The sequence below is a fragment of the Anomaloglossus baeobatrachus genome, chromosome 6 (assembly GCF_048569485.1).
Source record: "Anomaloglossus baeobatrachus isolate aAnoBae1 chromosome 6, aAnoBae1.hap1, whole genome shotgun sequence".
NCBI lineage: Eukaryota > Metazoa > Chordata > Amphibia > Anura > Aromobatidae > Anomaloglossus > Anomaloglossus baeobatrachus.
Genome location: NC_134358.1, coordinates 478,672,927 through 478,697,683, shown reverse-complemented (window position 1 = coordinate 478,697,683; position 24,757 = coordinate 478,672,927). Strand labels below are relative to the sequence as shown.

Sequence of the window (24,757 nt, the reverse complement as noted above, 5' to 3'; positions counted from 1 at the left end):
GCACAAAGAAATAACTCTGACCAAAAATATATCCTGTCAGACCAAAAACAAAATTCACCTGGCTATACTTGTTTATATAATACCTCTCAGATTATAATAAAGTCATTTTTAGGAGTTTTTTCTTCTTTTGTTTTTTTCACAAAATACTCCTACGATATATCAGCTTTGGTTATAAGTAATTGATATGGCTGGCTTCCTCTCAGGGCCTATAAATAGCAATCAGTGGCTCAGCGACGCTGAAGACAGTTTGTTTATAGATGGGGGATAATCCCTCATTGCTGTACAAGACTCTTGGGAGTTTAGTATTGAAGTTTTTGTTGACTCATGTAATTGTTTTGGCCACTGAAGGCCAGACACCCATTGTATTACAATGTGTTTGCTGGATGCGATTTAACTTAGGGTACCTTCACACTTAGCGATGCAGCAGCGATCCGACCAGCGATCTGACCTGGTCAGGATCGCTGCTGCATCGCTACATGGTCGCTGGTGAGCTGTCAAACAGGCAGATCTCACCAGCGACCAGTGAACAGCCCCCAGCCAGCAGCGACGTGCAAGCGACGTTGCGCTTGCACGGAGCCGCCGTCTGGAAGCTGCGGAGACTGGTAACTAAGGTAAACATCGGGTATGGTTACCCGATGTTTACATTAGTTACCAGTGTGAGCAGGGAGCAGGGAGCCGCGCACACTAAGCGCTGGCTCCTTGCTCTCCTAGCTACAGTACACATCGGGTTAATTAACCCGATGTGTAATGCAGCTACATGTGCAGAGAGCAGGGAGCCACGCACACTGAGCGCTGGCTCCTTGCTCTCCTAGCTGCTGTACACATCGGGTTAATTAACCCGATGTGTACAGCAGCTACATGTGCAGAGAGCCGGAGCCGGCAGCACAGGCAGCGTGAGAGCTGCGGAGGCTGGTAACTAAGGTAAATATCGGGTAACCACCTTGGTTACCCGATGTTTATCTTGGATACAGCTTACCTCAGCTGTCAGACGCCGGCTCCTGCTCCCTGCTCGCTTCACTTGTCGCTCTCTTGCTGTCACACACAGCGATCTGTGTGTCACAGCAGGAGAGCGGCTTTGAAGAAAACGAACCAGGGCTGTGTGTAACGAGCAGCGATCTCGCAGCAGGGGCCAGATCGCTGCTCAGTGTCACACACAGCGAGATCGCTAATGATGTCACTGCTGCGTCACAAAAAGCGTGACTCAGCAGCGATCTCGGCAGCGAGCTCGCTGTGTGTGAAGCACCCCTTAGCTGTCTCTCCCTCTTCTCTGCCATTGACCATTATTACTGGGATATTCTGTATATGGTTTGAAATCTAGCCAATAAGAGCCCAGTCTTATCCACCAATCATGAAGACCCCAATGGTCTGAATGGAGAGCTCAGGGGTATAAGAAGGAGGACTGTCCATTGCCCAGAGAGACTCTTGCTACATGCTACCAAACTAGGATCTGCGGATCCGATTGGCAAGCTGAACCTGGATTATAATACTACATGGACCTCAGCATTGAATGCAAGGATTCGGCTGAGCTATCAAGGACTACCTAAGGAAGGAATCCAGTCATTTTTAGGAGTTTTTTCTTCTTTTGGCTTTTGGAAAACAAACAAGCAATGGTTTGTCTTCTTTAAGCTGGCAAAAAAATATATTTTTGTGGAGTAGCAACAGGTCTGTTTCAAAAGTAAATAAGCAATGCAGAAGCAAGAAAAACAATAAGTAATGTACTCAATCTCCATGGCCTCACGCATGCTCACAATGCAAGACTCCAGTGCTGAACAAAAAGCATGTTTCAGTGTGTTTAAAGCTTGCTCAGCAACATTTAGAGAAGCCTGTGAAATACTGGGAGAGTATAGTCTGGGACCAAAATTGAACTCTGGATGCCATAGCACACACCATGTTTGGAGGCCAAAAAGCACGGCAGAGTACCCAAAAACATCATATGAACAGTGACGTTTGGAGGTGGGAACATCATGGTGTGGGGCTGTTTTTCAGCATGCAATACTGGCAAACTTGATGTAGCCCCTTCTCTACCAGGCAGTTTTCATTCTTCGAGTTTTCCTCCCCTTCTTCCAAGAACCATAACTTTTTTATTTTTCCTTCAATTTAGCCACACGAAGGCTTCGTTTTGTACTTTTGACTGACTCAGTTCATTCTTCCATATATTATACTGGAAGCAAAGAAAAATAATCTGTTTTATTTTCAAAAAGGAGGATAAATTTAAAAACTTATTCCTTTTACTTGTCCCCTTAGGGAAGTTAAATCTGATATTCTCCACACACTTCTGCTGTACACATCAGGACAAATGCTGATCTGTGAACACCAGCGCCGACGTTCAGAGGAACGGTGATGGGTTGTCAGGACAGTGACAGCTGGTGAGTAGCTGATGACCCCATCGGCACCCTGTGATCATATCACCAGACCGCTGATGGGATCAAGGTATGACTCTCTCAGATTGACAGTGGGATTTAACTGGTTAGTAGCATGCCAGGACACATGAAAGCTGTGATTAAAAAAATCATAATTATTCCACAAAACATTGATGTCTGAACTCAGAGTTAAAACATTAGTATTGTTGTTTCTAAATGATAATGCAAAGAAAACAAGTTCATAATTTGAGGTCTAAAAAGGCAAGACATTTTTTTTGTTATTCACAATCTCATTTTCAGAAAAAACTAAATTTTGCTTGGAAATTTGGAGACATGTCAGTAGTTTATAGAATAAAAGAACAATTTACATTTTACTGAAAGATATGCCTTTAAAAAAGGGAAAAATATAAAATTACAGGAAAAATGGGAAGTTGTCTCATTGTACAGCTCTGGCAATTTTTTTTTTTTTTCCTTGTAAATTTTGTTGGGGATAAGGAAAATGTTTAGGGTAGATCTGTGCACCAACTGAGCATGGCACTTATCACAACCAAGGCCCTGCTGCATTGCAATACAAGTTAGTTGATGGTGGGTTAGGAGAATTCACTTTGTGGCCCTGATTGGACTACAGCCAGAACAGAGGCCAACCTCAGGTTTGACTTGGCTGCAGCATGTTCAGGGTTTGTTTTTTGTTTAATTCAATTGAATAGGCAAAATCTGCAATAATTGACATGCTGCAGATTTTTTCCGCACGAACATCCGCACGATTTTCGCTGCGGAAAATTCCGCAGCGTGGGCACAGCATTTCCCAAATGCCATAGAAATGGCTGGGGAGTAGCTGTGCTGCAGATTTCTGGAAAATCCATGGCTTTTCCGCGAGAAATCCACAGCAAAATCTGCGCATTTTCCGCAGTGTGGGCATATAGCCTAACAGTGCTCCTCTTACCACCCCACATCCTAATGCCACCGCTGTACCCCCACATGGTAATGCCTCACTTGTGCTCTCTAGATGGTAAAATTGGCCCTTCAAAATAGCCCTATAAGAGTGCCCACATTTTGCCCATAGAATGTAATAATGCCCCCAGTGTGCCTGAGATATCACAACCCTGAGTGCCCCTATAACAACAATGGCTCTTAACTGTCCACTACTAAACATTGAAAAAGGGTCTCCCAGGCACACAATATGACGGTCATCATAGCTCTATACAAAGCATGATGTCCCCACAGTTCTCTATACAAAGAATCATGGGCCCACAGCTCCCCTATACACAGTATGATAAGCCCACACTACATGTTATCAGGGCCTTATAATATATAGACACACACACACACACACACACACACACACACACACACACACACACACTTACATGTTGTCAGGCCCTTTAGTATACAACCCCCCCCCCCACACACACACACACACACACACACACTTATTCTATACATGGCATCAGTTCCCCACGCTGCACAGTAATGAACACTCTGCCATGTGTCACCACAGTAACTTACATCCCTTCCTCACTGCACACAATCTTAGATCCTCTCTGCGTCTTACCCTGAGCCCAGTGCTCCGTGTGCAGCAGAGGAAGAATGAGGCAGAGCCAGCACAGGTCCTGGAAGAACAGCAGGGAATCCACTGCGCACAGTGCACTGCTGTATGATAGCACCTAAGGTTTGTGACGCGGCAAAGCCGATATATTTAAAAGTTGCAATGTCACTGATATAGTTAGCTGTATTGTAGCTCTGAGTGGACCTCCTTTGAGCACCCTCTGCCCCCCTGCTAGCTACGCTACTGCACCAGACATTTCACATGCACTTCGGTGCCTTTCCCTGGAGTGGGGTGGGGTTGGTTGAGTGGACTGGGGTGGGCAGGGAGTTAGCCATGCAGTAGTATTGAACTTCCCAGTCACCAGGACAACCACTTGTGGGCGGGTGCCACATGGGGTATAAGAGGAGGTAACCATGACAGCTTTGCTGGAGGAACGTCCCATGAGACCAGACTGGGTGCAGATGAGCACCAGTGCTGGTGAGACACAGCTTTTCTTGCTGTTGTGGAGCCTGGGGCCTGTGAGTTGAATCTCTGCCCAGGTTCCTTCTGCCAGTCGCTTGATCGTGAGGACAAAACAAGACATTTACACTGACACCAGTAACCACCTGAAACTTGCACCAGATAACCAGACACTGCCCAAGAGTGTCCTGGTTCACTGCTGGTAAATCTCCTAGCCAGTGAGTAAACACCTGAACTCTTGCCTCATTTCCATTATTCACCAGCGACGCCATCCCACGCTCCGGCATCCATGGCCCACTATTAGCCCGCCAGCTACCCTCTCGGGACAACCACTCAGCCTATGGGGAGTGACTCCATCTTGGCTGCAAACATCGACCCCTGGTGAGAACCCTTTAGCGGCAGCCCCTTACCTGGCCACACACCACAGGTGGTGTCATGACAAAAACTTTGATTTCCCCTGTAAATAACACCCTTTTTAAAGTGACCCCCAGGGTCACAGAACCAGGCAATGGCCACCCAGTGAACTGTCCCAACGTAACCAGGCCCAGGGCGAGACTTCCTCTTATGAATACAATAGGTGTTTGTTCCTTATCCCAACATAAGGCATTTTAGAGGGATGAAATCCTATAACCACCAAATATCAGCCTGCAGGATTCAAGAGAACGTCCGACTGCAGTAGATCCAGAGTTGGAGCCATTTACCCTTTGAGTCTTGTTGGGCAGACTAAGGCTACATTGTGGAACTGACAGGCAACACCAATGGATTACAAGGGAGGTTTTTAGACAGGAAAATATTTTAAGAACTTTATTGATTACAGCTTTACCACCTGAGATGAAACAGAATACCAGAACATGGCAGACATTTACATGTGAAGCAGAATCTTATATTATTGCAGCCTTGCTTTTCAGAAGAGGATCATGCTCATTGTTTCGTTTGAAGAAGACATCTTTGACCTGACTGAAGTACACAGCAATTCCTTGACCGCTTCGTCCATCTGATGCATTTGCAATAGGCTTGTATTCCTTAGATTTCCTAGAAAGGAATAAAGTAAATATATCAGCATATACACAAGGCTGTGACAATTCATAGACAGGTGCATGTCAGGCAGCACAGTGATTACCACAGACTGCAGAGCCGGGTTGGATTTTTAGTTTTGTCATCTGAACTGCAGGTCAACTTCTGTGTTTACAGCAGTGAGACTTGTCAGACACCTAAAAGTTTAGGTTACAAATGAATCCTGAAATCACAAGTGCTGGAACACAAACTCACCTGTACAAGGCAACACCAATCAGCAGAGCAACAAGGGCTACGAGAGCGAGAGGAATAAGTACTGTAGAAACCGACTGTTGTGTAGACCCTAGAATAAAAATTATATATTCTTCACTATATAAAATGATGAAAGCACCCTGTCTGAAGGCAGGATGGTAAGAGGACATGCCTACGGCTACTGACTGGCTCCAGCCGTGCACAAGACCCACCCTGTCCAGTCACAGACCACGCCTCTAACTAAAACCAAGAGAAAGACATCCCATCTGTCCTCTCAGAAAATTGCCTCCCAGTAAGATTGTTCAGGTTGCCTATAGCAACCAGAGTGCAGCTTTCAGCATTGAAGTTGTGAGGTGAAGTGAAAGCCGAGCTCGGATTAGTTGTCCATAGACAACCAGATCCTTAATCCCAAACCGGGATTGAATTTTTTGGCTGATACGTGCCCAGTGCTATGTCCACATTGTAGTTGAATTCCTCAATAAAATGGTGCCAGAGTCAGTGCCTGTGGGTATACCACCAACCAACTCTGGTGCCATTTTATTGAAGGATTCAATAAATAAAAAAAATATAGTGTATGTGCTGGCCATAGGGATGGTGGCAGCAGCAAAGGCACAAAAAAAAACAAAAACACCCTGTCCTGCACCAATAAGGCAACTTAAAGACCAGAGTTTACACCAAGGTTTTTCTACAATAAACATGCTCGACACCCGGGCGTAGAACGGATTTAATAGCTAGTGTATTATATATATATCAGTAGAGGTTGGTTTGCAAACAAGTTTTTTGTAAACCCCCAGTGTCAATATCACATTTGAAGGCCAAAAAATATTTGTAGAGGAGAACTGGAATAAAAACTAGTTATTTACACTCAACTGTAAGAAAAAAACCGTGTATAAGAAAAGGTGAGAGCTCACTTGTTTGTAAGCTTCTTAAGTACGTTTGTTTGTACACCAGGAGCTGCCATTGGCTGGATATTACCAGTACAGAGCCACTTACCACCATCTATAGACACCAGTGTACTGGCAAGAGCCAAACTTGCACCATCGCTCAGGGTAATATTGACACAGTAGGATCCTGGCTCAAATGCCCTTCTTAGGGTCAGCAAGCATTGAGCAGAAGCTGGAACTTCATCACACACCATGTCTTGGGGAACCATGCAGCTGTCATCTGAGACTATTGTACAGGCATCTGTAGGGAGGCTGAAGGAACAGTGGCCATCAGACAAGGACCAGCAGTAGAAGTGTTACAGATATGGTCACTATTTGCAGAGACATACCTTCCTTCACAAGTGACCACAAAGTCAATTACAGAGCTCCCACTTGGAGATGCGGATATTTGGACACTCGTCATTTCAATGATGTTGACCTCAAGGATACCATCTAAAAGTCAGTAAAGTAGTAAGGATCCAGGCCCTTTATATTGCCAACATTAGTATAGACGCAGCAGACAACTCACCGACAATTGTGATGTTGTTCTTGTAATAGCCATATCTGTATATGAAGCAGTCTGGAGCAGGGGTTGTATATGGAGTGCTTGTATGGCCAGTGGTAACATTGGATATCTCAGTGGGCTGAGGAGTGTCAGTGGGTGGTAGATCTGTGGAGTTACCTGCAAAGAAAAGGTTGTATATTTTCCATCATAAATAATGAGAACATGCGAGATTTGGGCCCCTGCACAGGACACTCAAAGCTCCATATTACATCAATATTAGTCACATTCCCACTTACCAGTGGAATTGGCAGTGGTGAAAGCACTGGTGGGAGTTGGTAGAAGCGTTGTATGGATTGGAGTGGGTGTAGCTGGATTACATGGACCAGGAAAAGCAGCTTTCATAGTCAAATTAACACTGACGTTTCCAATCTGGGTATAGTTATGAGTAGAGACTGGACTATTGGAAAGGGAATCATTCCCATCACCATAATCCCAGGCAAAGCTCAGTTTAGATTTATTCAGGTAATGGCTTGGATCATGGATTCTGACGTCAAAGGTGATTGGTGAATCCTTAATAAAGATGTTGTCTGAGGAATTCTTGTCATTCTTTTGAGACAGCTTCATATAAAATGGAATTTGAGCTAAAATAAAAAAAGGATATAAAAATTTGTTCCAAGCAGATTGAACAGAGGCTTAAAAATGCTGAGCTTTTTATAACCTACCAAGGGGCAGCTTTGTGTACTCTAGTGACAGACCTGCTAGTCAGTGCTGGAGGGAGGTTACACAGTAGGAGACAAGACCATGATAATCTCCTGTGATAATATAAAACCCAGCAAGTGACATCATTAGAATCAGGGTCTCTGTTGCTACATCATGCTGCTTCTGAAATACACAGGTTTCATTAATCTGGCAGTAAGTTTGAGTGCTGGCCACCACTCATTAGTATGAGTGAAATCTATAGCAAGACACTGCAAGAGTAGTGTGGTTATGAAACCCCAGCATTCAATTTACAGAGTAATCAGAATAGCACATTGCCTAATAGGGAGTAAGCCGGTTCTGTCTAGTTCGGGCGAACCGGTTGTTAAAATAACAGCTGGTTCCCCGACCTGGCAAGAAACTGCTCCGGTTCTCTGTATTCACTTGTGTTAGTATCTTTAAGACAAACACAAATGAATCCCCATACCCATGTACACACCGCACTTCTGGGTTCAGTGGAGCCTGTCTGCTCCCTGACCTAGCGTGTAGAGACGCAGAGGTCATGGCAGCGTGGTGAAGTTTCTCATCCTGCCAGCATCAGTGTGCCTGAAGAGTGCCACGGAGGAGGACGGAAGACCGGTGGTGCTTGGAGCAGGTAAACGCTCAGTGAGCCAAAGATGCAGGTGTCGCGGGCGGAGGAGGGGACGCTGCACTCTCCCACTGCTCAGGTCCAGCTGCTGCTGCTGGGTGGCTCAAGCGGTGGGCCGGATCCCGGGGACTCTAGCAGCGCTCCTCGCCCGTCAGTGAAAAGGGTGGGGAATTTGGTTATCGTCCGTGACGCCACCCACGGTTGTGGTGATATTGGTGACACCACCGCTGCTCTGGACGGGGATCCTGGGAGCGGAGACAGGGAGCAGCTTTGTTGTTAGTTCTCCCCTCTGTGGGTAGGGGGTTGGTTGTCCCGGGGCCCGGTGATGGGGTAGGGATGGATGGCAGGCGGGTTACAGAGCCTGGGGAGGTGCAGGGTCAGCGCTGTGCCGCACGGCATGGTGGTACTCACTCATCCAATGATGAGGACAGTTCTCGGTAAAACACACGGCTGGATGGACGGGTCCCACAGACGGCTGCGGTGTTGTTTCTCCCGGCAGGTTGATGGTGACTGCCTTTCCCTGCACCTGTGTACTGTAACCGGTTCCAATGGGTTCCCACCAGTAACCCGCTCCCCAGCTTGGATATGGGCTGGAGGAGCCCCTTTTGCCCGCAGGCTCTGGCCCTGGGAACTTAAGCCTTGGCGGTGGCGGTGTCTCCCTCTCTCGGTTGGACTGTTGCCTTCTGTCGGGACTTGGCTGCTGAGAAACCCAGGAGGTTCCCTTTGCTAACGGATTTGGCAAATTCACGGCAGCTCCTAGCCTTGCCGGGGTCCGTAAGCCCCTGCCAGATGGTGCTGACTTCTTTGCGTACCGGTCCGGTACCGGCGGGCCACCGCCCGTCCACGGTCCTTACGGTAAACTCAGATAGGCCACTCCTGCAGACGGTCACCACCGTCTGCCAACCTTGCTGATCTGTCCGGGCCACACACCCGGACCAACTTTAGTCTGCTCAGCTGCCACTTTCCTTCCACTTCCCAAACTGATCTTAACTCAACTGACTACTTTTCCCGCCTCCAGGACTGTGTACTCCTCGGTGGGTGGGGCAACTGCCTGGCCCACCCCCCCTGGTGTGAACATCAGCCCCTGGAGGAAGGCAACAAGGGTTTTGTCTGACCGGGAGTGTGGGGTGTGTTTGTGTTCTGTGGCCCCTGTCTTGTCCAGGGCGCCACACAGGGAGACAAGAATCTGCAGGGGAGAGGAGCTGCATAAGATGGGAACTGCAGGGAAAAAAGGAGCACATGGGATGATATCTGCAAGGGAAAGAGGCTGTAATGGGATGGGATCTACACTGGAAAAGCAGCCACATGGGATGATATCTGTATCGGGAAGGTCGTCGGTTCCAATTTTAGCAGGGCTCCTTTAGTAGTAAATTTTTAAAAATTGTAGAAAATCTAGTGAAATCTACAGCAAGACTGCAGGCTGAAAACAACATACATGTGCATGACACTTCAGGATTCTGGACTTTGCTGGCGTCTGTAAAATGTGACAAGTCTGCCCCTAAGGCCGGTGTCACTTGCGACTATCTCACGCAAGTCTCGTATTGAGTCTCCCGACACGGACTCTCTCCTCACAGGAGTGGGTCGGTTGCATAGAGATGCTCTCCACAGAGGGTCGGTTGCATGCGAGTCTGTGCCGGGCGATACAATGAGAAACCCACGCGAGGCACTCACAAGTGTGAAACTGGCCTAAGTGTTTCATATGTGTCCTCATCCTAGCAGGCATCAGTCACCACTACTTTTCTAGACTGGGTTCTTCGGTTCCTGTGCACACTACTTCACAACTTACCAGTTACTACATAACTACTGCTCGCTTTTGCAACTGGGTAATGCTTCTGGTAACCTCTTCTGAAGACAGTGACGTCAATCATTTGTGTGCCGGCTGTGATGTTTGTAGTATTTATGGACAAAATGGCAGAAGATCTCCCCATCATTTGGTAATACTGGCCTGAGCAAAGACAGAAAGTTCCCAGTCATAGTCAGCTACAACAAGTATAAGTTAAGCATTCTAGGGGAGCGGGATCATCCTAATATGCACAAATCTTTAATGGGCATTTGAAAATGTAAACAGAAAATTCAAATTACCAAAAGTTGTTTAACATGCATTTATAAAAAGGATGTATAATTTTGGTTAAAATGACAGCAAATCCCTCATGTATAATTTACATTATCTCATTCCTATACAGGATGGAGCCAGACCCAGCAATGTTTGCCTTGTAAACTAGGGTCAGTTAGTGCTAGGTGTCATTAATAGGCTATAAGCTAGAACCTGCACTACATCTGACCGCCTACACAAGACTTATCCATGTGCAATTAATTCTACCAGTTGATGTCTACAACCCTCCATGAATTGGTTAGTGCATGATTATTTTCACCAGTGCTCCCACCTCTGCCCAGATCAAGTGGCATCTGCACCCTGTAAGTGCATTAGCTTTGAGAACCTTGTTTGTAACTATAACTGCCTTTAAGTGTGAATGTAAAATATTATAGTGTGTGTGTTTTTTAATTTTATAAACAATGTGTGCAACAGATGTCAGTGGCTGATATGCCATAGTGATCCGAAGATGCAATTCGGTCATGCGAAAAAGGGAAGCCTAAGTCAAGATAATTTGTTTCTCCTAGACAACCTCTCACCAGTCGATAGATAGGCGATCTATTGTGGATCAGTCATTTTTGATTGCTGCCCCCTGCACTGATCAGCAGAATGGAATTTTTATCCTACTACATAAAGCATCAGATCAGATGCCCGACTGCCAGAAAAAGCCGTGCGCAGAGCATGAGTGGAGAGGCAGTAAGGAATCTGACTTGACGCTTCATTATACAACTGGGATAGAGAACCCAATGCTGCTAGTTCGTACCAGTGGTCAGACACTCCATTCAAAAGCTATCGTCACCTATCCGATAGCTAGGTAAGAACATGTTTTCCCTGGAGAACCCACATAAGGCATTGTTTTTCAAGATCACAAGCCCCACAGACAAGATTTGTTTAGAACATAGCCAACATTAAAATCACAACCTTTACCTTGCGTGGAGAAGACATAAATGAAGTTGTGGCGTCTCCAGTGCGGGTGATGTGGGAATGGTTTGCCATCTGGAAAGTTGCTGGAAAAACTGCAGTTTCCTTCATCACAGAAGTCCATCCACTTGGTCCAGTTGTACACATATTGGTCCAGGGAAGTGGAGGAAACTAGAAGGACAAATATTACGTGACCTTATGCCAGGATTCCTTATCTAACACCGTAAAGCTGCATTTACCATTTCCACATCCTCTTTCATATTCAATGTCTCCATCATCATTTTCTTTCTGACATCTGGGAAACTGCAGGGTCACAGCAAATGTGATATTTGACCCTATCAGCGCAGGGCTGTCACTGGTCAGCAATGCCACCACTGTGCCACCTAGACAGAAAGATTAAGACAGCATGATTGAGTGTAATTGTCAGTGAAATGGAGTCATGTGTACATCTTGCATAATACCTCTCCAGCAGTTCTCCCATCTAGAGTCACCAGACTTCCAGGCAGGGTAGAGTTTCTCATCCCAAGAGTTGGTATCAGGAGACCAGCCAGCAATATGGTTACTGGGACCTGTAGAGCCAGATTTCCTTCCAAACTCCATTACATCCTGAAACCCTGTTCAGTTGGACACAACATAGAGAATATACACAATGCTAAATGATTCATACATTGAGTGAACTGCTCCGTATGTCCCTTACAACTGGTTATACTCAGGAGGTGCTAAATCCTCTAATCTGTATTGTGCCATAAGCAGTATCGCCAGGACCCAACATGGGCCATTAATCTACTTTATCTGACACTCTCACCATTGCCAGCACAATCCAAAACAATGAAGTAGAAATCCAGCTCAAACATGCAAATTTTCTTCTATTTGATTTAATTATAGGGCATCACACAGCAAACATGGTTAGGGCAATCAATGCGTTTCACTCTCAGTCATGATGTTTGAGCTGGATTTCTACTTTATTTTAGGAGGCTGAAAGTGTCCAGTTCTGGAGTTTGTCTTCTGATAACAGATGCGGCCGGGTACTGCACATCCACCTCCTACTCAAATCAATAGGAGGTGAATCTGCAGTATCTGTCTGCAGCCATTATCAGAAGAGGGGCACTTTAGCTGTTCAGTACCGGCATCACCAGGTGACCAGAATCAGTGGTGGGAGGGGGTGTCAGACATTGATCGCCTATCCTGAAAGGCTAGGCCATCAATGTTAAAGTGGTCGTGAACAACTTCTTTAAGCTCAAGAGACCAATGGCCAGTTTATGCTCAAACCATTAATCCAGCTTGAAGATTTGTTAGAAACGGTCATCAGATGTATGCAAACAGAGGCTACATACACCAGCCATTAGGTGGTACAAGGAGGAGACCGGTCTTCTAACCTGGTTAGAGAGGAGACAACACCAGGTTTAGGTCACCTGAGCAGTATATGCCATTTTCATGAAGTGCCCTCCCAGCCCAAGAACAACAACAAGACACCATTGATAGTCCCTTATTAATCCAAGGGTCTACAGATTACAAATTAAGTATTGCCACAGGATCACAGAAATTTGTGGCGCATTTAAAAGGTCTCAGATTCATAGCAGCAACATGTAACAATAAGATTTTTTATTTCATAATTCAATATTACACATTTGGGGTATATTCACACTTGTTTGCAGCAGCAAAACCTGCTCTGTAAATAAAAAAAAAACCCACCCATGGGCATTATACAAATATCAATTATTTACAGTGCCAGTTATTAGCCCCCATACAGATGCACAATGACAATGGCTTTTTTTGTAGAAAAAAAGTAAACCCTAGTGTGGAGAGACACAGGGCAATTATTAGTGACCCCTAGATAACCAGCAGCCCAGGACAGATCCTTGGTGTCCATCTTAGGCTGCTTTCACACCTCCGGTTTCTGCAATGCGGTACAATCCGGCACTTTGCAGGAAAAATCGCAACCGGTTATTTTTGCTGCCGGTTGCGATTTTCCTGCATAGACTTTAATTAGTGCCGCATTGCCTTGCGTTCCGTCCGGTTTTTGCCGCATGCGGCAGATTTAGCCGATGCGGCGGCCGGATGGAACGTTGCCTAGCACGTTTTTTTGTGCGGAAAAAAAAAAAAAAAAAAAAACGCATCGCGCCGCATTCGGCCGATGTGGCGCATTTTTCAATGCATGCCTATGGCGGCCAGATGCGGCGCGATGCAGCAATAACCGCATCCGGCCGCCGCATGCGGTTTTTGCCACTGCACATACTCAGTAGCATGCCGCAAAAACCGGACTGGCCGCAAAGGAAAAAAACTTATGCAAAGGATGCGGTGTTTTCACCGCATCCGTTGCATAGCTTGCACAGCCGGATTGAGCCGCAGAGCTCAAGCCGGATGTGTGAAAGCAGCCTTACTGACTTCTCAGCGTCTCAGTCTAGAATATACATTGTGGATCTTGCACTAAAGTTTCTAACAACCAAACCAGTTAACCCGTCACTTACTTTTTCCTGCCTGGATGCCTGAGACCAGGCAGAGCACCACCAGCCCCTGAACTGCTGCCTGCAGCATCCTGAACACTGACTGAGCTGCTCAGGGATCTCACACCAGCATTTAAATTGTGTCCAACAAGTCCCAGCTGCAGGAACCAGCAGTGGATCCCCCTGATCCCTCCTCCTGTATATGAGAAGCTGCAGGCCCATCATGTGATGGGATCAGGGAGAGATGTCTGCTCATGTGCTTCTGAGTCACTCCAAAGAATCTCACATTTTTTCTAAATTTCTGAAGGCTCGAGACTTTATTTTCATCATGAATTTACCACAAATTGTCAGTTTTTCCCAGAGCAGGTAAAGAGGTGACGCAAAGATCATGGTGAAGTCTACTGGAGTTTTTAGGCTAGTTTCACACTTGCGCTATTTTGACGCAAACGGAATCCATCAGTAATGTAGTATAGTTCATTTATTTACAGTGGAAGCGCGTTAATATGCCGCGTGAGTGTGTCATGCAGTACCCGCTTGTGTCCACATGGTGTCGTTCTTCCACTGTAAATAAATGCACTGTACTACATTACTGACGGATTCCGTTTGCGTCAAAATAGCGCAAGTGTGAGTGGGGCCTTATAGGTTAAAAAAATCTTATGGCGTATGTCCACATTCTGCTTTTTTATGCTGCTTTTAAAGTCAATGCTAAGAGCAAATGAAAAAAAATAAAACAAATGTTGCAGGGGAGGAAGATATTCATGTATTTAATATGGTGGTCTTAATAAAAAAACAAAATAAAAAAAAACACCTGATGCACCTGCAGTTTGGCTTTGTACCGCCCCGTGCTCGGCAGCCGAGCCGCTCGGATCCGGACCTTCAGTGGGTGGTTCGAGAGTCTCTCGGTCACTTCAACTAAAAGGGGATTTGTGGTTTGGGGACATAGGTATACATCCGGAGCCATGTTAAGTTCGTGACGCCACCCACGGGATGTGGTGAAGGTGGACACCACCGCTGCAGTTACGGAGCACCCGGGGGGAGATGTTTGGCAGCAAGTTGTTAACCCCTCCGTGGGCAGGTATGGTGGCCCCGGGACCCGTTGGGGGGCGTGCTTGGCGGTGCAGGGAGATGGGCGGCCGGAGGGCACTGATGTACTCACTATTAGTAAACACACGAGTCTCTGGTAAACCAAGGTAATGGTGGTCGATGCCCGCAGCCGGCTGCAGTCTGGTCCCCCACCCGGCTGGTGGTCTCTGTCTTTCTCCCACACCTGTTTGTGATGGTGGACTACCTGCGCTTGTGTGACGCCCTGGACTAGCCAGGTTGTCCCAGGTAGGCACATAACAACACTACACCCCTCTCCCAGTTAGGTAACATCAGTCAAACTTAAAAGCCTTGTCACCACCCTGCAGGTTTGATGTCCACACTAGAGGGGGTGGAGCCAGGTGGTTGGCTCCACCCACCGAGGAGTTCACAGGCCTGGAGGCAGGAACCCACGTAGTCTAGCTCAGGCTCTGGAAGAGTCAAGTGCATGTGGAGTGTAGAGCAGACAAGTTCACGGGCAGTCCTGTGTCCAGGCTGCCCAGACACTACCAGGTGGCTGGGTCGTAGCCCAGTCGCCACTGGCAAGTAGGCAGACAGTAGTGGCCGCCTGCAGGAGACTGGAAAAATGACCGGTGGAACCGTAAGGGACCGGGACAGGGTAGTGGCCCGCCGGAACCGAACCGGGGAGCCAACTGGATACTGGAGCACGAGGCAGGGTACTCAGACCCCGAACTAGGCTAGAAGCCACCAACATGGAAAAATTAACTGATTGCGGTCTGGACTGCAGGGGTTCATTCCCACCTAAGTCCCGATTGAAGGCAACAGCCCAACCATTCCAGATAAGTGCCAGCGCCAAGGGCAAGAGATCCAAAGGGCCAGCGTCTGCGGGCAAACGGGCTCCTACGACAGATACACGTCGGGGAGCGGACTATCAGTGTCTAGGCACAGGAGTCAAGATTCACACACAGAGGTGCAGGAGAACGGCGGGCACCGCCAACCTAATCTGGGAAAAGCTGCAGCCAGCTGCGGGCCCCGTTCATCACTCCGTTTGGTTTACCAGTGACTCCAGGGTCTTGTGTCAGAGTGAGTACACCAGTGCCATCAGGCACCACGCCGCGCTGCACCGCAACACTATACCCTGCACCCGGGCCCCGGCCTGCCGGACCCCGGGACCAACATCCCCTACCCACGGAGGGGTCAACACCTAGTTGCGCTACTACACCGCTCCCGGAGGTCCCCACACCTTCACCGCAGCGGTGGTGTCTACAATCACCACAACCCGTGGGTGGCGTCACGAACTATCCTTTCAAACCAAACACCCAAATCCCCCACGTGTAGCGCCAACCCCCTTGCAGAGCGACGTGACCCCCGGGTCCGTGAGAGGCTCGAGCCACCACCCGCAATACGAGCATGAATCCGAGCGGCTCGGCGGCCACAGCCGAGCCCGCGGGGCGGTACACATCAACTCTTCTGGCATCATGAACAGGATTGAACCAGTCCACTTACCAGTGAAGGTGCGCCTTGAAGTCCCCGTTAGCGGCGTCCCGCTGAAAAATTTAAGAATCCGCCATCTTGGGCGCGAAGAGTTCCCGCCCGAACCGTCTTCCCTGAGCAGAAATGGCGCGAAAGCGAAGCCCCACCCCCCGAGAGCAGAGCAGTGCGGAAAGCAAGTGAAGTGTTCGGAAAAGACCAAGGTGGGACGGGAGGAAGATGTCCGTACCTACCGGAGACGGCGGAGGGGCGTCAGCCGCAGGAGTGGCGGCGCCCGAAGACAGGAACGTGACGGCCCCCGCTCCGGTCGCAAGTGCGGAAGAGGCCGCGGGTCCAGCAGTCGCCCAGGTAATGCTGATCTCCCTGCCATACGTGCTCGGTACTACCTGGCTACCCCAGTACGATGGGAAGCCTGACGCCTTACAGGTGTTCCGGAAAAAGATAAACCCGATCCTTGACTTGTATGCCATGACTGGCAGACAGCGTACGACGGTAGTACTCGGGCAGCTGACCGGCGCGGCCGAGCAGGAGACGGAGACCTGGACAGACGCGGACCGGGCCTCGGTGACCACTATTTTCGAGAAACTCCAGACTTCCTTTGAAACCTGTACCGAGGCTAGGTTGCGGATGCAGTTCTATCAGTGTCAGCAGCGACCCGCAGACAGTATCAGAGACTATGCCTTGCGCTTGCAGACGGCCCTCCGGACCCTGAAGCGGGTGGCCACCATCAGTGAGGCCGACAGCAACAAGATGTTAGTGGAGCAGTTTCTGCAGGGATTGGGTTCTGCTGAAGATCGCAAACAGCTGCGGTTATGGACTCTGGAGCACGCCGACCTAGACTTTACAGTACTAAAGGAGCGGGCCATCAAGGCCCTGCAAGCATTAACTGTTGGAGCTCCTGACGCGGCCCCTTGACTGGTCGAAACCGCCCCCGTGTCGGTAGCACCCCCTCCCTTAGCTCTATCGACCCCTGCTACACCCGTCGGAAACGATAGAAGCGCTGGCCTCGCAGGTCCAACGCATGAATGAAGATCTCACCCGGATCCTCGCCGCACTCCAGCTCCCGAAGAGAGTCAAGCCCCAGGAGAAGATCCAGGTTAATTTGCCTCTAGTCAACACACATTCTCATTGTGCCATCTTTTTTCTTTATGAGCACTAGTGGAGCTGCCCAGGGGCTACAACTATCTCTGATAACCCAAGCCTTCTTCTCCCGTAACATTTCTTTGGCACGCTGATACTGTGCTGGGGGTACAGGGCGGTATCTCTCTTTAATGGGATGATGGTCACCAGTGGGGATTTGATGTTTAACCCCTTTTACCTGCCCAAAATCTAGGGGGTGTTTGCTGAAGACCCGCTCGTATTCCTGTACCACCCGGTAAACCCCATGCTTTTGGTGTGAGGGGGTTGAGTCAGAGCCCACATGTAATTTTTGGTACCAGTCCTCCAGCTGTCCCTTGGAGCCATTGTCTTCCGCCTGGTCGGACGGGATCAAGGGTTCCACTGCTTTGATGGTATTGTTACTGACAGTGTACAGTTTTGCTACAGTGGCGTACCGGGGCAATATGGCTTCCTCCTCCCCACAATCCAGGACGCGGACGGGCACTCTTCCCTTGCGGACGTCTGCTACCCCTCTGGCTATCAGGACTCCAGGCCTACTGTCTGAATACACAGGTTCCACCAGGGCCTGGTAATCTTGACCCTTGAGGCCTATTGCTGCACGACACCATATCAACATCTCACTTTTTGGGGGTATTGCAATGGGGAAGGGGTCACTTACCCTCACACTGCCAATTTCTCCTCCGGCCAGCTCTACCTGCTGCCTCCTCATCAGGGCTCTGATCTCCCTCTGTAGGGCACGCTGCTGCCCGGAGCTGGCAGTTTCAGCCGCCTGCTGCAACAAAATTATCACTTCGGCAAGACAATTTTCCATTACATTTGTACCAATGGTTAGCAGTGGGTTAGATTCCTTGCGATCAATATCTACAATTATCATCCCCTGACATGGCAATTCTACCCGCCCCACTTTAATGGTTACTTCCTTATACGCAATTTGAGGCAAGGGCTGACCATTACTGGCCACAATTGTTAAATCATCATCTGGGCCATGGTCGATGTCTGAATCAGCCCAATATCTTTTGTATAGTTTATAAGGGATGGTTGTTACCTGGGACCCCGTATCCAGGAGGGCATTCAAAGGGATCCCATCCAGCACAATAGGAAGGACCGGTCGTCCTCCCACATACTTGCTGCGGCTGGGGTTTCAGCCGGGCTTCCTTACACCTGGGGGTTGGCTCCTGGCCCCAGGTTCGGCCCATTTAAAGGACAGTGTCTTGCAATGTGGCCCGCCTGGCTGCAGCGGCGGCAGATCAGTTGTCCAGCTGAATCATACCGGTCTGTGTCTTTTCCTCGAGTCGGCGGAATCCTCCTCTGCCGCATCCACGGGACGTCATCTGGACTGGAGGCCAACTCGATTCTTGCAGGCGATGGGGTCACTTGTAGAGACTGCACGGTCTTTGCAAGGGCAGCCACAGTCTTGGTCAGCTCCTGGACCTGTTGTCTGAGCTCGGCAGCGGAATCTTTATTCAGGGACTGCACCGCGGCCCCTGCAGTGGCTCGGGTTGCAGGCACTACCTCCGGGTACGTGATAGCAAGTGGCCGGAGGGGTACTGTGTCATTTGGTGTAGATTCCCTCAGTACCCGAATGGCCTGGTCCTTAAACTTTGCAGAGTCCAGAGCAGGGTTCTGCAGGACCATGATACGCAGCTGGGTCCTGTGGGCGTCTGACAGGAGCCCTTCTATGAACTGCTCAGTTAGGAGCTTGTCTTCTTCACGTACACTCTCTGGGTCCACCTGTTTAACTGCTCTCAGGGCCTCCTGCAAGTTTAAGACATAGTCCCGTATGCTGTCTGTGGCCCGTTGCTTGCACTCAAAGAATCTCATTTTTATTTCTGCTGCGGTGCGGGTGTCAAAAGTACTCTTTAACTTAGCCAGTATCTGGGTTGCTGTCCCTTTATCTGTGTCAGGCCAGGACTTCACTTCACGCTGGGCCGCGCCGGCTAGCTGCCCCATTAATATGCCCACCTTCTGGCTCTCAGTCAAAGGATACACTCTAAACAAGCTGTGCAGTCTTTCTCTGAAGTCGCTCAGGGTATGTGACTCCCCAGAATACTGCGGTAGCCAGTCCGCTCCTGGAAGGTATGGCATGGTGAGCAGCATTACAGGCGCTGCAGCAGGGGCTGGGGTGACGACGACTGGGAGTGCATCGGCCGGTGCCGCGACGTCTTGGGCTACAGCACCCACCTGCCCTTCCTTGGCGTCGGACATCTTTCTTCCCCCTTAGTGGACCTTACCAGGCTCCGCTCTCTTTTTCAAATCTCTTCTGGGTAGCGCGGGGTTAATGGCTCTCCGTTCTGCTGGCGCGCTCTCTTCGCGCCCTTTTTCGGGCACGCCCCCTTCTTCCCGCACTTTGCAAGTGGTAATGGCGGTGGCAGTTTTTCAACAGTAAAACACACAGTCTTTTCAGGCGCACAGTACCCGGTGGGGCCGGGGCACGTTATCCTGTTCGTGACGCCAAAATTGACTCGCCCACCCCAGGGACACCCGGTGCCGGGCCGGACTAGTCCGGGGTTCGTCAGTGGTGGCTGGGCCCGACTCCGTACCCTGGTGGGGTCAATTAATATGGCTGGTGACTTGGGGGTGATTAAAGTTTGTATTATTCGTGACGCCACCTGTGGTTTGCGGCTATTAAGCCGCCGCTGCTGTATGGGGCCTCCGAGGCTGGTGGAATGGCAGCTTTGACTGGTCCTGCTCCCCACAGGTGGAGCGGTGCCCTGGGGCAACAGTTGGTGCTTGTAAGTGTCGATGTAGTTGCGGTGTAATGCAGGGCCGATAGGGCGGTGAAAGGACCGGACACAAACAACAGTCTCTTTACCTTCCCCTCTTTTACTGTGCAAACGGTTAGTCCTGGGAGATCGTTACAGGTGGTAGAGGGCTCCGGCCGGCCTGGAAGTAACTGAGGTATCTTTTTGGCCAGCTGAGTATGAGGCCTACTCCCTGTTCTTTCTTTGCTTTCATAGGACCCTGCACTCTGAGTTAGCAATGGCCCTCTTGCTGCTGGAACCGGTGGTACGTCCCTCTCCCTGTGTGGTAGGCTGCCAATCCTGCTTCACTGGGCCAAGCTATTCCAGCTCCAGGCCCCAGTCCAGAGGACAGCACTACTCTGCGTCTTCACTCTCCAGACTTCCCTAACAGACTGAACACTAACTCCTCCCTCAGGTCAGGCTTGAGGAATGCTCCCTGGAACTCCAGGTTCAGAGCTCCCTCTGCTGGCCTGAGGGAGAAACTGCGTTGGATGTTGGTACTTACTGGCCAATGATTTCCCCAATTACCTCCAGGCTCAGCATTAACCCTTTGGAGGGGCAATGCTGTTGTGGCGACCAGGTCCTGGGTCGCCACAAGATTATTCACTAGCAGCTTGCAAAGAGCCTATATATATATATATATATATATATATATATATATATATATGTACCATGCTATGTCAGCATCTATCCATGTTCAATACGGATACCTTAATATTTATTCCTTATAAGAACTTTATCAATAAGCTATGCCCTCCAACATAAACAGAACTGTGGACATATATAACATGTCCTACTATCAAGTGTTTGATAACTAGATGTATTAATTTTAATGTTTTAACAGGGTGAGAGTGAGTAGTAAAGATGTGGTCCCTAAGTGTATCTGTGTATTTATTTCTAATAAAGTATTTTTTCTCTGTGTGATGTCTTTTTTTTAACCCTTTATTGGAGATTCTTAATGGCCGGGTCAGACTTGGCCTGACATTAAGAATCTCAGGCTTTATACCAGCTGGTAAAACAAAGCTGGTATTAACCCCTAATTACTCAGCATGCCACTCGGCACCAGGGCCGCTGGAAGAGTTGGATACAGTGCCAGAAGATGGCGCTTCTATGAAAGCACCATTTTCTGGGGCGGCTGCAGACTGCAATTCACAATGGGGGGAGGGGGGGGTCAGAAAACTTGGGCCACCCTGCGCTGCAGATTCCAATCCCAGCTGCCTAGTTGTACCTGGCTGGACACAAAAATTGGGCGAAGCCCACGTTGTTGTTTTTTTATTTCATTAAATTTAATTCATGAAATAATAATAAAAAAGGGCTTCCCTATATTTTTGGTTCCCAGCCAGGTACAAATAGGCAGCTGGAGGTTGGGGGCAGCCCGTACCTGACTACTGTACCTGGCTGGCATACAAAAATATGGCGAAGCCCATGTCATTTTTTTTTTAGTTTTTGGGCAGAGGGGGTTAGCAGCCATTAGCTGCTTGGGTTACCCTTAGCAATAGAAAATACAGAGGGAGCCCATGCATTTTTTTTTTACTCCTAACCCTGGTTAGGGTTATGTGTTTGGGGTTTTTGTTTTTTTTTATTTTTTAATGAATTTAAAAAAAAATTGACATAGGCTTCGCCCATTGAGCACCCGAGCATTTTACTGCTCACTCATCCCTACTCCTGACCACACAGCCAGCAGAACAAGTAATCAGATCAGCTGACTCCAGTGCCGGTCGATTAATTGTTCTGTGTCCCGCTGCATCCATCACAACGTGTGCGGGCTGTGAGGTCAGCTGAGTTTGGCCGGCACTGGTGCCCACTGATCTGAACTCAGCTGACCTCACGGCCCGCACACGCTGCGATGGATGCAGCGGGACACAGAACAAGTAATTGGCCGACACTTGAGTAAGCTGATCTGATTACTTGTTCTGCTGGCTATGAGGTCAGGAGTTCAGGGGAGTTCAGATCAGCTGACTCCAGTGCCGGCTGAACTCAGCTGACCTCACAGCCCGCACACTCTGCGATGGATGCAGGGGGGCACAGAACAAGTAATCGTCCGACACTGGAGTCAAATGATCTGAACTCCTGAACACACAGCCCGCACACGGTCACATGTGATCGGCAGCGGACAGTGACTGCTGTTAACCTGCATCCATCGCAGTGTGTGCGGGCTGTGAGATCAGGAGTTTAGCTGACTCCCGATTAGCTGACTCCAGTGCCAGCTGATTAAATTCTGTGTCCCGCTGCATCCATCGCAGCAGCCATAAAAAGTAGAAATAGAAGAATCCGGTAAAACAACATACCGGTGAATTGCGGTTGCATGCCTTGCACTTTGAATGCACAGGATCCTGTTTTGTGGCAAAAAATCTATTTGTGCCGCAGTTAAAAAACCGTAGTGTGAAAGTAGCCTAGCAGAAACAGGTCAGCTGCATGTTTTCAGAGCATGCGGCCGTACCAGGTGATGCGATGCGAGTCTCTTGCTTCTGTGACTCTGGCATTAGAAAGGTTTCTGAGCGCTTTTTCAGGCTTTTTTTTTTTTTTAAAGAAAATAAAACTTCCTTTAACCACCAGGTCTTACTGCCTTTAACTTCCAGGAAATGTACTCTCACCTCTTTGATAATACTATACACTCAAAAAATAATGACAATTGTGGCCCAACTTTGATTTTCGTCATGCTTGTCCCATTTTCATAAAGGCTGTGTACACATTTGGTTATGCCAAGATTGTAGATCGTCTCTTCCATTTTCTATCACCTTTTCAATTCAGCACATTGTCTCCCCATATCCCGCTCTGTACCCCTCATCAGATCCCCATACCACATCTTCTCTTAATATATCTTATCTATCCCAATTGTAGCTTCTCACTGAGCAGTTTCTGGTCTCAGTTTCTGGTGGAAATTATATCAGAAATTATTTCTGCTGGACAGACAGCACAAATCATGTGTCAGATTTAGTAAGGTGCATGTGCCTAATACATTTCTGATATAGATCAAAAATAACTTCGGCGCACCCCTTCTACTGACTATTTCACATCAATCTTTTACCGCATGTCACATCCCAGCATCATGTGCACTCTCTCCTTCACTGCTTTCATTAACAGAGTACCACAAGCACGTATAATGCTGGGTTGTGTTGTGCAGTGAAACGCCGCCCACAGCTCTGTCACTCAGTGAGACTGGGGCCCACCTTGGTGATGTTGGGTCAGTTTCCAATGCCAAAAGTTGACGTGACATGAGAGTTCATTGAGGTCACCTCGGGTCAGGTTACCTGTGGTCATAGCTAGAGGACTGTGCGAACCTCCAGATGTGACTGCAACTAACCTAAGTGACATCACCACTCATCGCAGCTCAGTCTCTGCCTCAACTTCACAGTGTTCGGTCATGTTCTTTGATCGTGTGCTGTGCCTTCAGTCATGTAGCAGAGCTGGAATCATCGTGGGACCTCGTGTGAATTACGACAGGACTTGCAGAGGTGTTTTGAGGGTTAATAAAGTGGTGAAAGAGTGTGTTTTTTGTCTTTTATTTCAAATATAGGATTTATTTGGTGTTTGTGTTTATTTACTTTCACTTACAGATTAGTAATGGGGGGGGTCTCAGTGGCAGCTGTGGGCTGTGATTTACCCCCTTATTACCTAGATTGCCAAATAAGGAAGAGCCGGGTAAAGTGCTGAGATTGTCACATCTAATGTATGCAGCAATCCTGGGCAGCTACAGGCTGCTATTTTGAGGCTAGGGGGCTCCCAATAACCATGATTCTCCCCAGGCTCAGAATACCAGCCCCCAGCTGTCGGGCTTTATCATGGCTGGGTATCAAAATTAGAAAGGGACCGCATGCTGTGTTTTAACAAAATATTTTTTTAATTAATTTAAAGGAAAAAAAAGCAGCATGTGTTCCTCTAATTTTGATATACATTCAAGATAAGCGCATGACTTGGGGCTGCAGCCTGTAGCCGTGGACTTTATTTGTGCTGGTATCATAATAGGAGGGGACCTTTAGCCATTTTTTTTATTTTTTATTTTTACTGTATGATATAGACCCACAGATCGTGCCTGTGATAAGAAACGTCAGACACGATGTCACACGGGTGGGGGCACGTCTGACTGCAACCAACCACAGACACCAATGGGCGAGGAAAGCAGTGCATATGCATGAGCCTAATGAGCGGCCCCGGACGTGAATGGGCGGCCGCGGGAGCAGTTACAGCCACGCTGGAGGCTCGGTAAGGATGAATCGGCACTTGCTTTATTATTTTTTTCTTTTATTTTTTGTATTACCCGAGTGCCGGACCTGGATCATTAACCAGAATTACCTGAGAATTCCGGGTCTGGCACCTGGATACTTTTGAAACCGCACCAATTCGGATATTACAGTCCGGGTCCACCCATCACTAGTGGGGATCCAAACATTATCCTTTTTCAAAGCTGTAGCAACAGATTTGGCGTTTGAAAAACAAACAAGCAACGGTTTGTCTTCTTTAAGCTGGCAAAAATATATATTTTTGTGGAGTAGCAACAGGTTTG

General features: G+C 48.3%; 1 protein-coding gene across 1 annotated transcript; it reads right to left on the bottom strand.

The window, feature by feature from the left end:
- Positions 1-5,185: 5,185 nt before the first annotated feature.
- LOC142243430 (protein QNR-71-like) lies at positions 5,186-14,045 on the bottom strand. Its single transcript, XM_075315360.1, has 11 exons — positions 13,886-14,045; positions 11,879-12,031; positions 11,657-11,800; positions 11,424-11,588; positions 10,191-10,349; positions 7,356-7,700; positions 7,084-7,236; positions 6,905-7,007; positions 6,625-6,827; positions 5,635-5,722; positions 5,186-5,397 (listed from the first exon to the last, which is right to left on the bottom strand). The coding sequence occupies exons 1-11, from the start codon at positions 13,950-13,952 to the stop codon at positions 5,247-5,249; spliced, it is 1,731 nt and encodes a 576-aa protein (XP_075171475.1). The 5' UTR covers positions 13,953-14,045; the 3' UTR covers positions 5,186-5,246.
- Positions 14,046-24,757: the final 10,712 nt, after the last annotated feature.

Bases quoted from the DNA above. Each gene is read 5' to 3' on its own strand.
- LOC142243430 (XM_075315360.1), bottom strand. From the start codon at position 13,952: ATGCTGCAGGCAGCAGTTCAGGGGCTGGTGGTGCTCTGCCTGGTCTCA. The intron at 5,723-6,624 runs GTAAGTGGCTCT...TTTTTATTCTAG, and splicing joins ACTGGTGTCTATAGATGGTG to GGTCTACACAACAGTCGGTT. The intron at 5,398-5,634 runs GTGAGTTTGTGT...ATTCCTTTCTAG, and splicing joins ATTGGTGTTGCCTTGTACAG to GAAATCTAAGGAATACAAGC.